Source organism: Drosophila rhopaloa, unplaced genomic scaffold (genome assembly GCF_018152115.1).
Source record: "Drosophila rhopaloa isolate 14029-0021.01 unplaced genomic scaffold, ASM1815211v1 contig_2, whole genome shotgun sequence".
Classification (NCBI taxonomy): Eukaryota; Metazoa; Arthropoda; class Insecta; order Diptera; family Drosophilidae; genus Drosophila; species Drosophila rhopaloa.
Genome location: NW_025335083.1, coordinates 19,853,752 through 19,872,582, shown reverse-complemented (window position 1 = coordinate 19,872,582; position 18,831 = coordinate 19,853,752). Strand labels below are relative to the sequence as shown.

General features: G+C 42.3%; 3 protein-coding genes across 8 annotated transcripts; 2 read left to right on the top strand and 1 right to left on the bottom strand.

The window, feature by feature from the left end:
• Nucleotides 1–420: 420 nt before the first annotated feature.
• Nucleotides 421–18,563, bottom strand: LOC108041251 (protein WBSCR14 homolog). Of its 6 annotated transcripts, none has more exons than XM_044459451.1 (12): nucleotides 18,506–18,563; nucleotides 16,924–17,601; nucleotides 14,867–14,973; nucleotides 12,475–12,548; nucleotides 10,771–10,887; nucleotides 3,698–3,827; nucleotides 3,553–3,639; nucleotides 2,069–3,493; nucleotides 1,402–2,005; nucleotides 1,219–1,342; nucleotides 847–976; nucleotides 421–782 (listed from the first exon to the last, which is right to left on the bottom strand). In XM_044459451.1, exons 2-12 carry the CDS (start codon nucleotides 17,427–17,429, stop codon nucleotides 649–651), a joined length of 3,438 nt encoding a protein of 1,145 aa, XP_044315386.1. In that variant the 5' UTR covers nucleotides 17,430–17,601; nucleotides 18,506–18,563; the 3' UTR covers nucleotides 421–648. The 6 variants fall into 6 exon arrangements, with proteins under 6 accessions (XP_044315386.1, XP_044315383.1, XP_044315384.1 ...); XM_044459448.1 differs by having other exon boundaries at nucleotides 18,163–18,555; XM_044459449.1 differs by having other exon boundaries at nucleotides 18,335–18,555.
• Nucleotides 8,150–9,082, top strand: LOC108037050 (gustatory and pheromone receptor 39a-like). Its single transcript, XM_017113487.2, has one exon. It carries the CDS (start codon nucleotides 8,150–8,152, stop codon nucleotides 9,080–9,082), a length of 933 nt encoding a protein of 310 aa, XP_016968976.2.
• On the top strand, nucleotides 9,386–10,762 carry LOC108041252 (gustatory and pheromone receptor 39a). Its single transcript, XM_017119128.2, has 4 exons — nucleotides 9,386–10,318; nucleotides 10,403–10,465; nucleotides 10,522–10,611; nucleotides 10,676–10,762. The coding sequence occupies exons 1-4, from the start codon at nucleotides 9,443–9,445 to the stop codon at nucleotides 10,760–10,762; spliced, it is 1,116 nt and encodes a 371-aa protein (XP_016974617.2). The 5' UTR covers nucleotides 9,386–9,442.
• Nucleotides 18,564–18,831: the final 268 nt, after the last annotated feature.

Genomic DNA, 18,831 nt, shown 5'->3' with positions numbered 1-18,831 from the left:
CAGATTATCTTTTGGAGCTCACAGAATATTACATAAATAAATTTACACTTTCTTCTTTTGTCAATATTCGCTGCTGATAAGACCGATCAAGCCAATTAAGCTATATTAATGCATGTACTGCTATAACATTGTTTGTATCATGTCGTAAGCAGGAGTTGGACTTCCCTTACCCTACTTCAATTGCCTCCATTCTTAACCCAGTTTTCGGGTAGCTTGACCATCAGAAAAAGTATAAACTGTCTATTCGGTCGATTACCAGACAAAAATATAAGCAGTCTCCAATTTAGTAAAATAAATATTTCATTTTTTTAATCTTTTAAAGAATAATATAAAAATAAACATTTTATTAAAATAGGTCGGTATATTAAACCGTTCCCATTCCTGAAAATTAGAATGAAACGCTCAAAAAATATTCGCAGCTCATGTCAAAAACTTGTAAAATCGTTAGTTTATTTTACGCTTAAGTCAAAGATTGTAGGCACTAATTGCTGCTCTGCGTATCTATCCATTTGCGGGCTGCCAATCTATAGTATAAAAATCTGCCTTATTTGCATTTTGTACAATTAGTGCTGCACAATTTGTTGAAGTTAATTGTTAAAATAAAGATTGAATTAAATAAATTCATATCACGGGCAACAGCATCAACGGTTAGGGGCCATGTAGGTTGGGATGCTGGCCACTTGAGTTCTGAAGGGCCTTGGCCACCTCCTCTTGCAATGTGCTGGGTGGCTCTGACACGATATCCGTGTGCATAGATAGGTACTTTAATTTATTCGTAACAGCTAAAAATAAATAAATAACAAATTTTTAAAACGGCTCATTTTGTATGAAATAGGATTAACTTACCAGGACGCAGATCAATAAGAGAACAGTGCTGATCCACCCAAAGGAAGGCGGTTCGACGCAGCTCGTCAAGACTGGCGCTCGAGACTGTTGACGTGTAAGAGGCAAGCAGAGGCTCGAGAATGAGACCCAACTGAAAAAGCAATTCAAATTAATTAAATGTTGTACTATATTTTCTTGATAGAAATATTCTTTTTGTATTCAGAATTCAGTTCGTCCTCGTTTTCACAATCTTTTGAGTGGAGGATTTATTAATGAACACAAAATTATTAAGTTCGTTATTTTTGAGCAAGTTTCCACCTAAAAAATTTTACTTAAGAAGCAGACTTCTGACCTCTACACTATGTGATTCAATAAATTCTTTTCTCTACTTACAATCCAAAACTTCCAGTCGTTCATCGTGTTGTACCGCACAAAAATCTCGTACAGCTGCCGAACGTGCTCTGTTCCCTGCCTCGTTACTGGCGCCCCATTTGCAGGCAGAATGGAGTGAAGGTGCCTTTTGAAGAAATATAATTGAATTATTTGTCAATAGATATATTTTATAGTTTGACTTACGTTAGCGAGTTGTTTAGCTCGTCCCGCTCCATTCGCAGCGCCTCTATCTTATCCTTTAACACGTTGCGCTCCTGTCGCAGTTGCTTTATGTGGTCCGCTCCCTTCTGCAGCATAGCTGCCTTGCTCAACTTGGCATTGGGGTTCTGCTGAAGCTGTGGGATAAGCGCGTGCAGGGTGTCGAACCCGTTCTTAATGTTGTATCGCCGCTTCTGCTCGGCATGTATGTGACCAGCCCGCCGCTGTGTGTCCCTCGGCTGGTATTTGAGGCTGGCCGTGGGCGACAGTGGGGAGTCCTGCGACTCGTGGAAAGGCGAGTCCGGTGACAAACTCAGGCTGCTGCTGCCCAGGTTAGCCGTATTGGGTCCAAAGCTGTGCATTTTACTCCCGCCGGGGGGGCTGTGCAGTGCCGGATTGATGGCCATGGGCAATGAGGCGGACTTCTTTGGTGAGTGTTGCTGCGTTGGCACCGGCACCGACAGCGGCGTTGTGACGTTAGCATATAGAGCCGGAGAAACGTTGCTGCTGTTGCTGGTGGTGACTATGGCACTGGCGGAAGATGAATTTCCTGGCATACTGTTCGCCACGGCTGATTGCAGACGTGAATCTGAAAATGGAAATATTTTGTCATAACTATTTCGGAGATCTTCGTAATGATTCAAAAACTTACTCGAAGTGAGCAACTGTGCCAGTGTGCTATTCAGCATGGGATCGCTGGTGGCCTGCTGCATTTGCTGAGTGACCAGCAGGTTGCTGCAACTGTGTGCGCTTAACGGAGAGTTTCCCGCTCCCGCTCCTGCTGCGGCCACCACCGACGTGTGCTGCTGGTGCATCGAATTGCTGCGAACCCGCGACTTGCCCTTCACATGGTACTTGGGCACTGCGAAGGGTTGTTCATGGACGTGTTGCCGACCATCGGGCAGCTTATTCAGCGATACGTTCAGGGGCAAGCTGTTGGAGCGATGGATTTCTTTTGGCAAAACGGTATTCGGCGACACCCAAGTGGCTGTGCTAACAGCAGTCGGCAATTGCTGCTGCTGCTGATGGCTTTGCTGCTGGTGTTGCTGTTGCAGCAAACTGACCACCGTTGATTGGTGCTGCTGCTGCTGCTGCTGTTGTTGTGTGTTGGTAGCCTGCTGCTGGCGGGAAAGCTGCAAAAGTTGCTGAGTACTCAGCCCCAAGGGCAGCGACTGCTGCATTTGCAATGGCTCCGGCTGCAGGTAACTCTGTTGCTGTTGCTGCTGCTGCTGCGGCAGCCGGGGCACATTGAGAAAGGTTCCCGTCGAGGCAGACTTCTTAAACTGCGGATAGGGCTTGTAGGCAATAGAGTTGTATGCACTATCGTTTAGTAATGACAAGACATCGGCATGCGAAGGCTCCACTTTGACGTTGAGTTGTTGCTGATGCTGTTGCTGCTGATAGTTGTCCGTGTAGCTGCTCATGAAACTCTGGTTATTGAAGGCATTTGTCTGTTGTGTTGGAAAGTGTTGCTGTTGCGTAAGCTGTTGCTGCTGCTGCTGTTGCTGCTGCGCTGACTGAAAAGCGCCCGGCAAGACAACGCCGCCGACGACATGTTGCTGCTGGTTCTTTTGCTGTTCGGCCAACATCTGCTGGTAGAGGTTCGTCTGATGCAGCGTGGGCTGAGCCTTGTCGTAGTTATGCGGCTCCCGGCGGAATGGACGCTGGGTGCTCTTGGCCACGCGGCCGTTTATCACGCACCTATTGCTGCTGTTGTCGCTGGCGCCGCCGACAGACCCAAAGTGCTTGCCTCCATGTATCCGGCCGGACATTGAGTTCGGGTCACCGAGAAGCTGAGAATCGTTTGCGGACTGCTGCACCTGTCGCGCCACGGAGAAACGCTGCTCCACCTCGCCGTACGACATGTTGTTGATGGGCGTGTTGAGCTCCAGCATACTGGCATCCACATTTCCGGCCCCACTGTTACTGCTGTTGACCACATCCATTATGCTGTCGTTGCAGTAGAGTGTGTGGGGAGCGCCCACAATCGCCGTCAGGCAGTATTCGTCGTTCTTGAGCATATCTGCATCTGTTCCCTCTTCTGGGACGGGTGGCAAGCGTGAGGTTTGAATTAGGTCTGTAAAATAGATACAAAATGTTATTACTTAATCTTCTTTATAACGAAAACGCACTTACCTGAGAAGCTCAGGTCGATGTCATCTAAATTCGGTTGCAGAGGTCCCAGACTGGGCTGTATGAAGTCCGCGATACCAGCGCCGCGTGCTAATCATTGAAGGAATTGTTATTCATAAGCTAAGACTATTTATTTGGGAACACGCACCAATTTCCCGGGAATCAGGAAAAGGAAATGGAACATTTATGGCCGAGAACAAGGTGTCCGTTGTCCAATCAGCTGGCATCAAGTCCCTATCGTTAAGCGGCGACCATTCCAAGAAGTCCAACTCGCTTTTCTGTAAGTACAAAATGTTGGGTTATCATTTAATGTATGAACAAAGATAGTCGCTAATATTATGCTAGTTAAGTGGCTAGTTATTGGCTGTCAGTCAGTATGGTCATGTGGTCTGCGTGACACTATGTTCAGTTTTAAATGTGTTACTTATGTATTATCCCAAAATAAACTATAGAGGGGTAAGCCTAGAGGCCAACAAACAATAACATTTTGGGTGAAGTGTGATTTTTTTAGTAATTTCATGTTGATTTTAAATAAACTATTAGGTGAATATACCTGCTCTTTTATTTCAAATGCATTTCAAAGATAAGTTATCATTTGATTGGCATATTCACTTAAAGAATTAGAAGAACAAAAAGGACCACTCTCATACATAAAAGCAATTAGCAATGAAAGTTACTGAAAGATACTGGCACCCATCAACTGGCAATTAGTTTAATTAAAATATAGACGACCAATATTTTGATGATTTGTCAGTTAGCTTAGTGAAATATTACCAACAGCACGTATGGCCAGAATGTCTTTCCTGCACTATCAACGCTACTTGGGTCTTTCGGACCTGGACTTTTCCGATTCGTTGCAAAAGTACTGGATCCACAAAACATGGTTTTCATTTGCGGCTCAATTTATGGTCGTTGGCGTTTTCGTTTCCGCTCTGGTTGCGGCACTGGCCGAATCCCTTTACTACATGGAAACCAAATCCCAGACAGGCAACACGTATGACAACGCAGTGATCCTGACAACCTCGATCAGTCAGCTGCTGGCCAATTTATGGTTCCGATCGCAGCAGGAATCGCAGGTGGTCCTGCTACACCGCTTATCTAAGTTGGTGCTGCGTTTTAAATTGGATCCGATGATAATGCCCCATTGGATCTACCGCATCTGGCTGGCTGTGTGCCTTCTCTATGCGATATTGATGACCAATTTTGGCTTCTATTGGTTCAAGGACATGCAACTAAGTCACATTCTCACTCTGCTGGGATTTGGAGCACGCTGCGTTTTGGCCAATTTCCAGTTCACCTGCTATAGCGGCATGGTATTAGTTCTACAAAGGCTACTTCGTGCGCAGGGCGATCAATTAGAGGATCTGGTGTCCACCACCTCCATCTCACCGGCAGATCTAGCCTGCTGTTTGAGGGCCCACGATGAGATCTTGCTGCTTTGTCAAAGGGAATTGGTTGAAGTTTATGGCGGAGTCCTACTCTTTCTCTTCATATACCAAGTCATGCAGTGTGTGCTAATATTCTACGTCAGCCACTTGGCGGGGTTGAATTCATACAGTGACCTTGTGCTCATTCTATTATGGCTGATACCGATGCTCTTTTATCTCATCCTACCTTTGGTCGTTAATGACGTACTCAATCAGGTAAGTTTCTTTTAACGCTTGACCGTCGTTCTTAAGAAAACAAATGGGTTATGGTCTAGTGTCCCGAAGAAGTGACACTCTTTAATCAACTACAACTTAAATCTAATGGTACAATATCTAATCGGGTCAGGACTAAATTGAGTATCCAAAATAGTTTGCTTGGAAGAACTACAATTACTCAGCGGTATAAATGTACGAGGTATTAATATGGTTATTTATTTATCTCCCCATTGCTTCAAGTTATTTGCTTAATTTAATGCTCTAGTCACAATACTATATTTAGCTGTGAAATACAAATCTGGCTAATGGTGGGTAGCCCACCGAAAATTGCCGTTTATTCAAGTTCATTAGAGAGCTAGACATTGAATCGCTATGGACGACTTCCAGCCGGGGGAATTATGTGCGTACTACCGCCTGTGTCGATACTTGGGCATATTCTGCATCGACTACAATCCCAACAAGAAGAGGTTCCTGTTGCGGCGCAGTCTCATCTGTTACGTGGTACACTTCGTCCTGCAGGCCTATTTGGTCGGCTGCATGGCCATCATGGTCACATTCTGGCGAAACTCCTTCAAGAGGGAACTGACGACGACCGGAAACCACTTCGACCGGCTGGTGATGGTGGTTTCCCTGGGAATTTTGCTGCTCCAGAATGCCTGGCTAATCAAGTTGCAGGCACCGCATCTTCGGATCGTCCGGCAAATAGAGTTTTATCGTCGGAGGTACTTGGCTGATGTGCAGCTCTTGTTACCCAAACGCCTGCTCTGGCTCATCATTGCCTCCAATCTACTCTACACGGCCAACTTCATCAAGACATGCGTCTTCGATTGGCTGTCGGATGCCTCACAGCTCTTTGTTATTACTACGCTGGGATTCCCCCTTCGATATATGGTTACCAGTTTTACAATGGGCACATTCTTCTGCATGGTGCACATTTTGCGCTTGGTGATCAGCTGGAACCAGTCACAAATCACTGATATTATCAAACAATCGGGAGACCTCAAGAAGAGCAGCGCCAATCTCATTCGTTTGCGCGGATGCTTGGATCTCCACGATCGCGTGGTGCTCCTCTGCAATAATGAGATTAGTCTTGTCTATGGGTTCATCGCCTGGCTGTCGTGGATGTTCGCCTCGCTGGATGTAACTGGTGTTATTTATCTGACTATGGTGATTCAAACCAAGAAGCCGCTTTGCCTAAAACTGGTGACAGACATTGTGTGGCTTTCGCCAACTTTGATGACCTGTGCCGCTAGTTTCCTAAGCAATCGCGTAGGCATTCAGGTATGTAAAAAGAACAACAGAATTTTAAACTCCATCACAGTTATCAAAAATCTATATCTTTTAAATAACATATACATGGCGTTCTAGTCTCTGAAACAAACTTTTAATAACTTGAAAGGACTAACGCTTTTGTGTTCCCATTCTACCTATATGCAAGTTACTTCTTATCTCCTTTTTATAAACGAAATCTATATCAGGTTACTTATTGATTATTCAGTGGGGCGAAAAAGCTGAGGAACCCTCAGAGTTTCCTGTTGTCAGTTCGTGGTATTCCGTCATGACCCTCGGTTACGACCTGCGGTTGTATTTGCAAACATTTAAGTGCCTCGGACTGTTCTGTATTACACAGGAGTATGACAGCGAGTATAGATCGTACGCATCAAGAAGAGATGACATAATTTCATTGATGGGACTGCTTATCTCGCAGTGCCTTGCGCTAGTGGCCCTGGGTCATGTTATGACTAAACCTGGACAATACAAGCTTCCCGTGTACGGAGATGTGGGAAACACGTATTTTTTGGCCAATTATGGAATAGCCTGCTTGATGATTAGCCTCATCCACCTGTACTTCTATGTGCGCCGTGGTAGATTAGCATTATTGATCTCCCTGCTGCTGCATCATAATCGGATGGATCTGGAGAATCGACATGCCACAGAGTTCCGCCGAATTTACGCCGTGTACGTCAGCCAAGTGCTTCTCACTGGAATTCTTCAGATCAAGTCGTTTACCCACTCTGGTTTTGAACAGTCGACAACAGTGATACTAGCCGCATTTTCAACCTACAGTTATGTACTGCTCGGTCTGATCGTCGCCTTTCACTATTGTTTGGTACGGATTTCGGCCAGCTTGATACTATTCTACAACCAAGACCTGTCGAAGCTAGTGGACTCCAACCTGATATTATCGGGGACCTTGTGCGTATTGCGTCTGCGACAACGCAGTCGTTTGCTATGCGTTTGCACTCAGCGAATTAGCTCTGACTTTGGTCTGGTATTAGTGCTAATTATGGCGTTCCTACTCTTCTCGGCGCCAGCTGCTCCCTTCTTTTTGCTTACGATCGTCTTTGAAATCGACGCTGGCGGAACGGGACTCAAATTTTTATGGCATGCGCTGGTCACCACGCTCCTGTGGAATCTACCAGTAACGGTGGCCGTACTGATGACATTACGCACTGATTTGGTGCGAAAAGAGGTGAGCTGAGATGTTAACTCTTGTCCCAATCTACAATATGATATGGGTTCCAGCAGTTTTGCAAAAAATACACTTAGGCTTCAAAGCAAGAAGGTACTGTATTCTATAACTCGAAGTCTTCAAGGTATACAAAGTATTAACTAATAACGTATAATTTAATAATCGGACTATATCGTACATTTATGTAGATTTAAGTTAGAAAGATACTTTGTAAAAGGTCAGTAATTTAGGCATATATCGAATGTTTTATTTACCCTACCATTTAATAATACCCCAAAAAGTATATAGCAATGTCACAATTTAATCCATTAAGTGTTTTTACCCTAACCAAGATGGTCAAATATTGACTTAATGCTGTTGTTTATATGGTTGAATAACCAAGTCCCTGGAGAGGTAACATTAGATATATACCATATTTTCAGTGAAAATACGAAATGTACATCTGTTTTTAAATATAAGTTATTAGTGGATTGACGCATACGAAATGTCACGCAACGCTTTTGAGGAATTACGGGTTCAGCTGCGAACACTGCGATATCTGGGGGTTCTGCGCTTCAGCATCGATTTTGAGAAGTGTTTAGTGCGGGAAAATGCTTTCGACGAGCGCATTGCCTGGTTGTATTTAATCGGGATTTTCGGAATCACCTGTAGTTTTCTCAGCTACAGCTGGTACTACCCCAATCACTTTGTCATGGGCAGACACAACAGCACGGGCAACTGCTATGCCCTGATCAACATCAGGTGCTGTTCCATATTCACACTGCTGGTCTACATTCAGCTCTATGTACGACGCTGTAGGTTCGCAAATCTTTTGCAGTCGATGTTGCGGTTTAACCAAATCACGGGATGTCGCAGTGGAGCCTTGAAGTTTGCTTCTCCCTACTTTCTGCATTTGTCTCTTTTTGCGATTTGCATGCTGAACTACACCTACGGATATTTTGCGGCAGGCGTTCGCGTCACCACAATTCCCATTTACCTCCTGCAGTACGGATTTTCATACCTCATTCTTGGCCAAGTGGTTGTACTATTCGCCTGTTTTCAACAAATTCTTCTCTCGATTTTAAGGCACTACAATCAAGTACTTCTCGAAAATGTAAAGTTAGGCAAGGAATGCGCCGGATTATATGAAAATTTACGCAAATACAACCAGGTGATGTGGCTTAGCCATGTGGAAGTCAATTATTGTTTCGGCTTGCTACTACTGCCAATAACCGGGTTTATTCTGCTGATAACCCCATCGGGACCATTCTACCTGGTATCCACCATTTTCGAAGGCCGTTTTCGACAAAATTGGAAGTTTGCCTTTATGTCGCTTACTGCCGTAATTTGGAGCCTGCCCTGGGTGGTTTTGCTCGTCTTTGCCATGGGGATCTGCGATGTGCAGAAGGAGGTGAGTAGCTTTTTCCACTCTCTTTAACTGACTTATAAAATAATAGAACAATAAAAAGGGAATGCACATAGACAATCTTTCTAAACACACTAAAAACTTGTATTTTAGGTATTGACTGTAGCTCATTGATTTGGCCTTTAATATGTCTGTCGTTCATAGCTCATAGAAAAATCTCAGATTTTAAGTAATAAATATCTATATTATCTAGATGTTTTGTGAGTGTATCAGAAAAAGGGGGCTAACCTAATTTAATAGGTTTATGTGGTACGCACCAGACCCAATCAATTACCGTGACAGTAATGACATATCTTAATCGGATGAATAAACAATGAAATTGGATACCCATCCGGTGAACTGGTCAGTTCGCAGCGACCCCTCGGCCGCAGAATGTCCAGAGTGTCTCGGGACCTTCGACTGTACCTACGCCTGCTACACCTCATGGGCCTGATGTGCTGGCACTTCGATTCGGAGGGCTGTCAGCTGGTGGCCACGCCCCAAAACGAGCGATACGCCTTGGGTTATGCGGTCTTGATTTTGACCGCTATTACTGTCTGCTTCACCTTTGCTCACCTCCAACCGGATCGCTTTCACATTCCCATTTACAACCGAACGGGAAATTTCTACGAGACCATTATCTTTCGCATCACGTGCCTGGTTTTGATCCTGCTATATGTGATTCTATATTTCCGGCGGCACCGGCACAGGCGTCTCATTCAACACCTATTGCAACTCAACAGGCGGTGCGTGGGCTGTTCCACAGACCGCCAATTTCTGCACAATTTAATACTCTACGGCATATTGTCCGTGGTCTCTTTTGGCAACTACCTGCATGGATATAGTCGCGCTGGAATGACCGGACTTCCGCTGGCTTTGTGTTTGGTGGTCTACGTCTATGCCTTTCTGGTCCTCTGTCTGCTCCTAGTGTTCTTTGTGTGCCTCAAACAGATCATGGCTGCAGGCCTGATCCACTACAACCGGCAGATGGACCTAGGCCATCTGATTCCCGGTCTCCGAGGCAGGCAGCAGATCCTCAGTGTTTGTGGGGGTGAGCTAAACGAGTGCTTTGGCTTGCTCATGCTGCCCATTGTGGCCCTGGTGCTACTGATAGCGCCATCGGGACCCTTCTTTTTAATCAGCACCGTGCTAGAGGGTAAATTCGGCCCCACGGAAAGCCTAGCTATCCTCTTAACTTCCTCCACCTGGGACACGCCCTGGATGATCATGTTGTTTCTCATGCTGCACGCCAATGGCATAACGGCGGAAGTGAGTTCGTTAAGGGAATGGGTTCAAAAAATATGTGTACTTGTGAAATTAAACTGACATCAACTCTAAATCTCTATTTTGCAGGCAAATAAAACGGCAAAGATATTAGCCAAAGTACCTAGGACCGGTACTGGTTTAGATAGAATGGTAAGCAGTCTATAAAATCAATTCTAAAATATCAAGAATAACATTTGCCCCTTTAGATTGAGAAATTCTTACTCAAAAACTTGCGACAGCAACCCATTCTAACAGCTTATGGATTTTTCGCCCTGGATAAAAGCACTTTGTTTAAGGTAAAATGCTTTGTATTTAAAATACCCACTGTCCAATGATAATTAATTATTCATCTTGATACAGTTATTTACAGCAATATTCACGTACATGGTTATTTTGGTGCAGTTTAAGGAGATGGAGAATTCTACAAAGTCAATTAGCAAATTTTAATGACTTACCGAATCGTATGTTAAGCAGCCCGTAGCCTTTGATCTATAGTTTCTGCGCCATTTTCTGTACTCAGCTTTGATTACTGCTGAATGACGTTTCCAGTACTTGCCTTCAAGAACAACAGTCTGTGTGGGGTACAAAAGAAGATAAAGCGAGATGAGAGCGTGTATACACACCGAAACCTTGTTAATTTCCTAATCAAAAGCAAATATATACTACACGTCCTAACTTAATTATGATTAATCGTAATCTATGTACATTCCCGCACAGATAACGGGAGAGCTCTCGGGAAGTGATCTATACTTTGCGCACTTCATAACCTATTCTAATTCTCACTTTCCTTTGGAAGTCCAAAGTCAATATATGTAATTTTTACTTATAATTAAAACTAAATAATCTCATAAAAATAGTAAAGAGAAATAAATGGAGGGATTACGTACTTAGGGCTATAACTATTATGCAAAAAAGGGGAAGGTTAATTTTATTTTGTTCACTAAAAGGTTTTAAAAGTCCCTTTTTTATACATTTTATTCGGTCGGCTATTACAAGCATTACAAGAAATGCAGAACACTGAAGTAATCTACAAGTACCAAGAATTAAGATTGTATAAATTCCAGCGAAAGTTGGCAAACGATAAGTACACCGATTATACATTATGGTACTTAAATTGAATCTCAGTCTATAAATAAGAGTGCCCCGGCAATAGGTTAATGACAGCTAAAAATAACACCCAAAAAAGTCGCACCGCTCTTATCACGTGCAGCTGGAGAGGGTCCGGCGGAAAGGAGATGGTAGGACCGGACCACGGCAATCCCAGGGGTCCAAGGCGTATCTCACCCTGATGTTCAATGGCGCACGACAATCGCGCGACGATCACGTTGCAATCGAGTGATGTCTTCAGTTCCAGCTACGTGAAACCACCATTCGATGTGGGGGTGCTACTTTAGTCGCGGACAGTGAAGTGTTTTGGCGATAGCTAAATGAGGATAGCTCAACCCACCAATGACGGCGTGCGCCACATTTCGCAGGTAATTCCACATTTATGATGCCCTCATGCTTGGATGGTACGATGTCGAATCGAGTGGACAAAATATTTAATCAATGACTAAGGCTAATGGACAAATAAATGCTAGATTGTATTCACAGAATTCTTGAAAAACTGATTTGTTTTTAATTTCACCATTTTTACGATTATTTATTTAAAGCGTATGTCTTCGATAAGCTTTTAAAATATGGGCTATAATTAAAAAGAATTGATATAAATTTTTCAGCAAATATGTCGCGTTTAATGTTACTTTAATTAAACCCACGGGTTGAACATCAGAGGTATCTATATATTGAATCAAAAGGGTAATGTCTTTGGATTTCACAGTATCTTATAAGAGGAGTATTGAAATTGTTACAGAGTTGTATATACCTTTTTTAGTTTATTTTAAATATTTTATTTTATTTAAAAATCTTGGTCAGTGGATTTAAGTGTATTTTAATACATAATATGTGGCACAAAGAGTTTTACATAATGAGTTAAAAGTCTATGTACAGCCCACAATATTCGTTTTAAATATTTTCAAAACTATTATTTAATTATTATATAAATTTACTCATTTAAAACTTTTACTTTACTCGAATCTGTTACCTATTAGAAAACACTCGTCTCACTTATTTAACAGGACATTCACATATCAGTTGACATTTCGTATTTCGGTACTTACTTGAGGATTACTATGTATGTCAACGTCCAGCGGCGATGCGAATTGACACACCGGGGTTCTGCGCTTTTGAATGACTGCAAAAAGGAAAACACACAAATACTGTTTAGTATGAAAAAAAAGCAAGCAAATTGATAAGATTCTAGCGAGAGATACATAGATAGAGATAGTGAGTTCCCCAGAGATGACAAAAGTTACTAGAAACACGTGTGACAGTCCCAATGGCTTCTCCTAACAACTATTTATCTGGGAGAGCTGTGACGTAGCACTCAATTGTACAACAAAGCAAATAGCTCTTAACTCCCAAGCTTAAGAGGACGGATGTACCCACTGCCAGGGAACAAAAATATAGGGTACATATACAAAATATAGGGTTCATATATTTTTGTTTCAAAAGTTTTGAGATTTTAGTTTCTAATTAGTACCTTAGTAGCAACATCGTAAAATAATATACAAAATTAAATGGCAACCAATGACAATCTCGAAACGAGAAGAATCTTTTTAAACATCTTATATTCAAAATTTTTGATGAATTTTTAATAATTAATTTAAGAGCTCTTTGGTTATTAAAAAAATCTATATGACAAAAGTTGGCAAAGCTTTGTTATTCCCTTTTTGTTATTCAGCATTGTTTAGCTTCTTAAGCAGATACAGGTAATTTTTTGGTTTAACCATTTTTTCTCCATTATTTGATAAAAACGTTCATTTATTTTTAGAAAGCCACCTCTATAAACGTAAGAATTTTTCCACAGACAGTTATAACTTGATAAAAATGTCGGCTGCCTGGGAATTTCCAAAAATGGCTTAGCTTGATACTATCAACAATAATACGACGATTAAGGAGATATGAAAACAAACAAAACAAAACGGAAGATGAATCTTGCAAATTAATCGAATTTCAGTCAAAAGTCGTGTTAAGTCATTTAAAATACAGTTTTGCATGGTCACGATAAAATTATAAACGTAATATGCGGAGATATAAATATAAAAATTTTAAATTTAATATATAAAAGATTCAAAATTTGATCGCTCCTGACTCCCACGTGTCTGTGATATCCAAAGCTTTCAACGAGCCCCTCTTAATAGGATTATTTTAGTGCTATAAAAGGTACAGCATGTATGTAGATAATTGCAAAGATTAAAGTACTAATTGTGAGACAAAAAGATATTTGTTGTTTCTTATAAATAAACATGAAATTTTCCATTTGCCTTTGTCGCCGTTCTGTTGTCGTCGACATCTAGAAGAGCAAAGAGATAATCGCTGCTTGTAACGCAGCGCTGCCGTCCTCCCACTCGCACAAATGATGTAACGGAAAATTTTAAAAATAATATCAGCAACAGAAACCAACCAAATCAGAACGATTCGCTTTTATTAAACATTCGTCATTGGCTTCTGCCTTTGACTAGGCGCTAATCGATGGGACACTTGAGACTACGCCACACTCCTGAAGTGCGCGGGAAAACTCCGAGCACGTCTAGACGAGCGGTCAGTAAAATGTTTTAGTAGCAACTAAAGAGGCCAGTCACCGTTTGTTCCTAGCTTTTAATTAGCCGCCAGTTGTAGGCCCAAAAACAAAATATAATGTCACACAAATGAAATGAAATGACAATGGCCGAGGGTCCAGACTGTGATAAGGAACATCGGCACAGCCGACCAAACCATGATAAGATTTTCGGAATGGCGAAGGCGGCAGAAAAGTCGACGATGCCCGCCTGGCAACGCGAAGTCACCCAGTCGTATGACCGTCCAGCCAGCCAGCCATCTATCCATCCATCCAGCCAGCCAGCCAGCCGGGGATCTCGTCTGGAATCTGCCCCAAACCAGTTGACATCTTTCAGCCAACGCCAACAACAACCGAAAAGTAGTTCATCTGCTCCAGCAGAAAAGCGAATGTGCTTTAAAAAGCTTCTGCTGCCTCTGATTCATTCTCAATTGTTTTTCGTTGGCGAGGCTTTCGCACGTGTCGCGCTTTTCAAGGAAATAAACATCAAATTGGTTTATAATTTGTTTGGAATATTTTACCAATGCCGATCGCGGTCGATCGCTGTTCGCTCCAATGCCATAAACATGTGGAAAACTTTTACCTATTCAAATCTCAAGAGCTCTAACTAAACAATCAATACGGCGTCTTATCAGTATAAAGAAGAACATGTTGACTAGTTATTATGGAAAATCTCAACAATTGAACTATTAATTAATTTTACCATTTAATTAAGTAGGAACGAAATGACACATATTACAAATTTGATGAAATGTTTGAAAAGCAGTAAACTTCAAGGCCAGCGAACCTTTACTTCCGAAGTCAACTGCAAACAATATGTTTATATTTCGAAGATGTGCTTAATTATAACCCACACAAGCTAACATTTTTTAATTGCTAAGAAGATTACTCACATTGCATGTGCCAACAACGCCAGATGACATTGTTGAGTCGAATTTTGTCCTTCCAACGTAGACGAACTCCTTTGAAATGATTCCATTTGGGCGAGGTGAGTTTTTGACTGCAAATACAAAAGTTGTATTTTAAAAACGCATTGGACAATCCTCAGGTAAAAATCAGTTGTCAATATGCAATATGGAAACCCGTTAATTAACAAGGGAAATTGGGGAAATTGCATTGGGCTTTCTCTACATCAATTAAATTCTCCCCACTATCTCTATGTTGATATCTGTCGTTGTGTCAATATTATCAATCTATAATAAACAAATCGATTTGTTTATAAATATTAAAGCAGATTGTGGTCTAAAAATAGAAAGACCTACAACCCCAACCAGCTGTTATCTCTGTAAAATCTGCCTTTATATGCACATCTATATATCATATACATGTACAGTCTTAATCCCGCTTTCCTAATAGGATTTATTATATCGAACTGGATTAAGTAGCATATTGCACCTGACTCAAAAACAATTAATGAATACATATCAGTGAGAATGTCTATAATAAACAACTCAACTTTACTAGATACTCGATATGTTGTCAGTGTTAATTTATTGTTGTTGTTTTTACTATGTCACCTGATGATTCAGTAAGAATTATTAGGCAATCATTAGGTAAATAGCTAACATTTGTCGCCATTCTCGAACAGAACCCTTCATATAGCACTGAAATGCACAATCGAGCACTCGAAAGCAGTAATGCCATGTGGGGGTGGCCCCCTCATTGAAGAACATAGATATAGCTTTATCTAGTGACGTAGCTGTTTACCCATGATTAACTTCCTGTATTGGCCACTTATTGACACAGATCCAGTTTTTCACACTCAGGAATTTGTTTACCTTCTACGAGGGCGATTTGTTTTAATTAAAGATGTATGTACTGATCAAAACATAGCTTGGAAAGCACATAGTCAACCCTATATTGCTTACAAGTCATTAAAAGCTTGTAAGTTTCAAGTTTTTTAATGTTAAAATCTCTGGGTCTATTTGCGCAATATTTTAAAGACGAATAATACCCCACAGCGCAGTTTGTTTAGCTATACCACAATTAGCAAAAATAAAAGAAAACAGACCTGTATAAAAGTCACATATGAATTACTGTAGCTGATAAGACTCTAAAACACAACAATACGTTAAACCGAGTAGAAGATTGGCGGGGCAATATAGGGTTAAAAATAGATCTAACAGACGAACGTCGGTACGATGTTTACTGATGACTAAAGGTCCCAATAAACTAAATAAGGTCTTACCTTATATTAGACTCCAATAAGACTACTGTTTCTAAATAAGAAGTAAAATGAATTAACTATTAAATGAAACTGCTCTTTAATGAATATTTTGTATATATTTAATTTTTAATTCGAAAAATTGAAGATTAATCATTACATTTTAATACATCTACTTTAATATGATATGAACCCTAGTTTCAAAATCAAACATAATTTTATTTATTTTTGTGCTTTCGGCTTTTGTCCTGTCTTGTATTAGTACTCCCTTTTCAAAATCATTTACTAATTAGTTTATTATAAAGTGTAAAGAAATTAAATTTGTTTCAATATGCAGGGTATTTATTTTCCCGCCACATAACAAGTCAGTCGGTTTCCCTTTTCGTACAGGTAAATGTTGCTAGCGACTTCAGAAATGTGCGCTTCGGAATGATTCTGATATCGCTGTGGCAATATTTTGATATTTTTTCGTGTTGATTGCGCTGGCGTTTGCAGAAATGGGAGAAGTACCACCAACCGAAGAGAGGGGCTGTGAAGTGTGGAGGAGGAGGTGGACGGACAAGCGCGATTGAGGCAAAGTTGGGTCCAAAGTAACCCGAGCAGCGACGTCGCGTCGCAACATGTGCCGCGATTATGCGACCGAAGCGGTCCAAGCGTTTGGTTTGCTGGGTTTTCGTTGGCCAGTTTTCGGCGTTATCACGCTCTAAACGCGTGATCAAGCGGGAAACTATATTTCATATTGCTACGGTGTTTGGGGTTTTTATTTTATACGGGTCTGCGACTCACCTGTAGGCCAGATTCATGCACTTGAAGAGTTTGGTGAGGGATGTCTCTATCTCCAAATGGGAGGTCACCATGCTCATGCTGTTCTCGTCTCCCTCCTGGTCCATGGGACTGAAGTTGGCCACCGTCTGGGGCACATACAGCTGCACATCGCGACATGTGTTGGCCGGCTCGCCCGGCTTTCCCAGACCGGGGTCCTCGGGATCGAGCATCTTCACCTCGCCATCGTCCTCGAGGTCGTCCTGCGCCTCCTCGGCCTCGAAGTGCGAGACCATGAACTGGCCGGAGTGTATGGATTCCCGCTCCGCCTTGAGGAGATCGGCCGTGGATTCGGCTGATCCGCCTACCGATCCATATTGCATATGCGGGAAGCTCTGGGGCAGCTGATGCTGCGGCTGCAATTGCTGCTGCTGCTGCTGCAATTGGGGCAGTTGGTTCAGCTGATGCTGCTGGTGGTGGGGAAACATTTGGCTTGTGCGTTGGTATCCCTCGTATTTATTCAGCATCATTTTCACCAGGTGCCGCCGTGTAGATGTCTATGCTAATATTTCACTTTTGAGCTGGACACATTTATTTCGAAGCCGACACGGGGCACATTTAATGGATTTTGAATGTCTCTGGCGAAACTGTGGTAATTAAATGCTGGCCCTTTTTTCGAATAGTTGGGGATTTTCCATCGCTCTGTAAACGGTATCGCGGTTCAAATGAGATTGAGATTGGTATTTCGTGTGTTTAGCACGTTTAATAATAACTTCAGAGATCTGGTATCTTAATTAAATTGCTAACTAAAGCTCTACTTGTACAGAAAATCTTTGATTTGTTTACTTCATCGACACCTGTCCGATTGGCGCTTTTTTCCGGAGCGGATTGGAGCTTCTCTAATGGCAAACACGCCCCGCTTTTGCCGTTATATGCGTCACAAAGCACAATAATAACAATAATCGCGTACACACACGCGCGCAAAAGTGGGTGGCGGCGGGGGGTATGTACGTCAGAGCGAGACGTCAGTAGTGGAAACGTAACTACTAGATCGAAAAACGCACGCGGATCGGAGGGCGAATAATGGAACTTGCAGAAGGCAGCGCAGAACGAGCGGTTTCCAGTCCACAAACGGAACTGATCGAAGAACGAAGCTGCGAGTACGGCAAAACCTGTGCGCCAAAACATTGAACAGCTGACGCGCTTCCCTCTCTCTTTCTCTTTCTCGCTCTCGCTGCTTATCAGCCTGAGAATTATAAGTACCTATACATATGTATGAAGAGATGCCAGCGTTATTCTCCCTCTTCCCTCTCTCTCCCAATCGATTGCATTTGACCTTGCCACCCAGGTGATGCACTTGCACTCCAACGAGCAGCTCTGAGTTTGCACTTTTGACCTCTGTGCTCCTTTTTTCCTATTTTCCCTGCCCACTCACACGTACGCACAGACACGCACACACGCGCGCTTTTCGTTGGGGGCACATCTGCAGCTGCCCCCAAAAGCGAAAAGCTAAAAACCGAGCTGTTCACACGACGAATTCGCAAACGACGACGCACACACGCGCACTAGTAAAGCTGCTACGTAGTTAAATTACAATTTAGCACACATTAACTTAATGCGAGGAGCGAGCCCTCGCCCTCCCACCAGGGTTGTCAAGCGATCGGTGGCTCAGATAAACAGCAGGTACTGCCTAAAAATGGCCGTCATGCAACGCAATTGTGAGTTAAAGTACGGAATGATGAGCAGGTTCAAATCAAACAAAATTGGCAAATAAATGTACCTACATATGTTTTAAATAGTACAGATACATTTTAATTGGCATTTAAATTAGGTATAAATTAAAAAGTAAAGGCCCCAACTGTCCCTCAAATGGAATTGGGATTCCTTACTATCGATAAGAAACCTATCAGCGCCCTCGAAAGTATCGCTCCA